Consider the following 3,288-nt stretch of genomic DNA (forward strand, 5'->3'; position numbering starts at 1 on the left):
CATAAAAAGCACCATCTGAAGTGGTCGATGCCAGTGCCCCCTAACTGGCTCCCGTGCTGGTGGCATGTAAAAAGCACTATCCAAACATGATTGATGCCAGGGCCACCTAACTGGCTCCCATGCCAGTGGCACATAAAAAGCACCCACTACGCTCTTGGAGTGGTTGGCGTTAGGAAGGGCATCCAGCTGTAGAAACATTGCCAGATCGGATTGGAGCCTGGTGCAGCCGCTTGCTTTCCAGACCTCAGTCAAACTGTCCAACCCATGCTAGCATGGACAACAGATATTAAACGATGATGATGACTCATGACAATGAACTTATTTTATATAGTGCTTGGCTGCAGGGTGGTTGGTGTTAGGAAGGGCATTCAGCTGTAAAAATCCTGCCAAAACAGTCACAGAAGTCTGGTGCAAGCTTCTGCCTGGCCAGCTCCTGTCAAACCATCTCACCCATGCCGGCATGGAAGGCAGACCTTAAACGATGATGATATATATATCTGTGTACTTTATTTTTCTCTTCCTCTCTATTTCCAGTTCAAGAAGGAACTTGTCTTTCGCAACAAAAATGTATGTTGAGTAAGGTTAGTGTAACTAATGGGAAGCTTGAAGAATCACAGCTTAGCTGAAATAGTGCGTAACAAAGAAGAGAATCAGTGTGGTTTGGAAGTGAGCTGTCAGCTTTAAATAGCATGTGGATGGGTACTATTGGTTTGAAAGATGGTGTGAAAAAGTGTTAAGTAGTCTAGTGATTGAAACATTGCAGCGTAATATGGGAATACATAGGTTGGGAAGGAATTGCATTTAGGTAGTGATTTTCAGAATTAATTACTTACTGCATGTCAGTAATTACCGTAGATGTATGGTGATTAACTTCAAGTGGTGTCAGTGTGTGTCCAATTAGTATTAAAAAAAAAAAAGCCATGCAGAGGGAGGATGCAGCATTTTGTTGATTAGACTTAATTATTTTCATTGTAATCTCAGATAGAAGCAGCTCTATCATGTGCAGAAGTTTATGATGTCATTTGTTTGGGATTTGTGCAATGACTACAGCTAATGTGTTCTGAAGCATTGATTCATATCTGTCCACTACGTCATTGATTTTAGAACTTGTCTTGTACACCTTGCACACTCTCCCATAGCATTATTCAAAGGATTGAATAATAGAATAGTAACAAATTTAGGATTAGGAAACAGTTGATTAAATCAATTTCCAGTACTTAACTGGTAGTTATTGACTTTACAGGGATGAACAGAACAGTTGGGGTAGTCCCATTCCATCACTGACTAGTAATATGAAAAAGAAAGATATTTTTTGATGACTAATTTAGCAGATAAAATATTTTTTAATTATTTTTTTAAGATGTTTATATTATTTTGTATTGAAGATATGTTTAATCAATTGCAGGTGCTGACATCAATGCCCAAACTGAAGAAACACAAGAGACAGCTTTAACTCTGGCCTGTTGTGGTGGATTTCTTGAGGTGGCTGACTTTCTTATCAAAGCTGGTGCTGACATAGAACTTGGATGTAGCACTCCTCTTATGGAGGCAGCTCAAGAAGGGCATCTGGATTTAGTTAGTTATCTTTTAAGTAATGGTAAGATATTTTACTGTTGTAAATAAAATTACAAATTATTGAATCTAGTCTGAATTATTGATTTTTACATAAACTTGGACAAGATTTGAAGAAACACTTTTCAGGATTTACTTGTGAAGAAGTGCTAATCTGGCAATTTCTATTGTTCACATCAGGATTTTGTTTGACTCTGATTCTAACTCAGCATTTTATGGTATCACCAACTCCAATTTCTATTTACAATTAACCATTAACATTTAAAGAAGCTATATCAGGCCTACATATTTTATACCTGTTTTATGCTCAAACTGGCCAGAAAAGACCTTTCACATTTACCCTACAATATCATTCGAAAGATAAACAATTGAATCATTGAAATCTTGCAGCTAAAAGATATGTAATTCAAAGCAATGTGAATAAATAAGCATTACATTTGATGGAGTAATCTGAATGCTAAGGAGTTAAACTAATTGCAGAACCTATTCACAGTGTGAATCGTTAAGCTACTTTGTCAGTTTAAAGGCTGTAGATCTGCAATCCCATTTTTGTTAATATTATGAACATTTGAGAATAAGATGCAACTTACAAAAAAAAAAAAAAAATACATGGCTATAAAGTAAAAGGGTATAAAAGAAATAAAAGTAATTGGGAATGTGTCAGTTTACCAGTTCAAAAATCTAAACTATATTGAAATTAAATACTTAAAAAGAAAAACAAGATTAAATACCTCACATAACAATTGACTATTTTTAAAAGAAATAAAACTCAGACACTATGTATCTAATTGAGTTTATTTATGTCCATCCTTTTCAATATTTAAAGTATTGTTTGAATATAAAATTTGAGTGAAAGAAATAGGAAAATTTACTAACACTTTGTTCTTAGAAATGTAAATGCTTCTACCAGATTCTCTTTCATAAAATCTCTTAACCCTAACCCTGGTTTCCTTAGCCCTTTCTGAACGCAACTGTATTTTAATATGGTATATTAATGCTATTACTGGTAGATTTGATATATTTTTAATTTAGTTTCCCAGAATAATTTGTGTTACAAGGTTAATGAAAGAAAAGTGCTAAGAATATTCAGTTTTATTCTGAAAGCATTTAGTTCATATATGATAGTAAAAGGTTGAGGTTATTCTTCAGTTTCTGAAATACAGATTGTCATCCACATTGTTACTTTACTTATTTCATATATTTATTTCAATGTTTTGTTTTTCTCAGTTGTGTTCTAACATTCAATTCCAGATGCAAATGTTCATGCTCAGACTGCAACAGGCGATACAGCACTGACGTATGCTTGTGAGAATGGACACACAGATGTTGCAGAGATCCTCCTTCGTGCTAATGCAAAACTGGTAAGGTTATAGCATCACAGTTTCAACTTAATAGTTTATTATTATCTATATATATAAAAATGAGAATGTGTGTCTGTCTGTCTGTCTGTGTGAATCCCTAAAACTCGAGAACTACGCAACCAATTTCATTCAAATTTTACACATGCCTTACTTAGGGTTCCAGTTGTGTTTTAGTCAAAAAAGTTTTTAACTTCTTGCAGAGTTCGAGCACACGGCAACATAATATCTCCTCCACTATTTAAGTATTACGTGTCAAAAGTGAAACAAAAACACTCATGTCAAATACTTTCACTTTAAAAATGAAACTATTCCACTAACTGAAACAATCACATTTCGATACTGTAATAACAGATAC

The 3,288-nt window shown here is 34.5% G+C and overlaps 1 protein-coding gene across 3 annotated transcripts in view; it reads left to right on the top strand.

Annotated features, from left to right (window-relative positions):
- Positions 1–3,288, top strand: part of LOC106883585 (ankyrin repeat domain-containing protein 17) — a 120,858-nt gene that overhangs the window by 81,373 nt on the left and 36,197 nt on the right. For all 3 annotated transcript variants that reach the window (XM_014934654.2, XM_014934655.2, XM_014934657.2), the window contains 2 exons: positions 1,406–1,597; positions 2,824–2,933. In XM_014934654.2, coding sequence (XP_014790140.1) covers positions 1,406–1,597; positions 2,824–2,933 — 302 coding nt within the window. The remainder of the gene's footprint in view (positions 1–1,405; positions 1,598–2,823; positions 2,934–3,288) is intronic.

The sequence above is a fragment of the Octopus bimaculoides genome, chromosome 5 (assembly GCF_001194135.2).
Source record: "Octopus bimaculoides isolate UCB-OBI-ISO-001 chromosome 5, ASM119413v2, whole genome shotgun sequence".
NCBI classification, from domain to species: domain Eukaryota; kingdom Metazoa; phylum Mollusca; class Cephalopoda; order Octopoda; family Octopodidae; genus Octopus; species Octopus bimaculoides.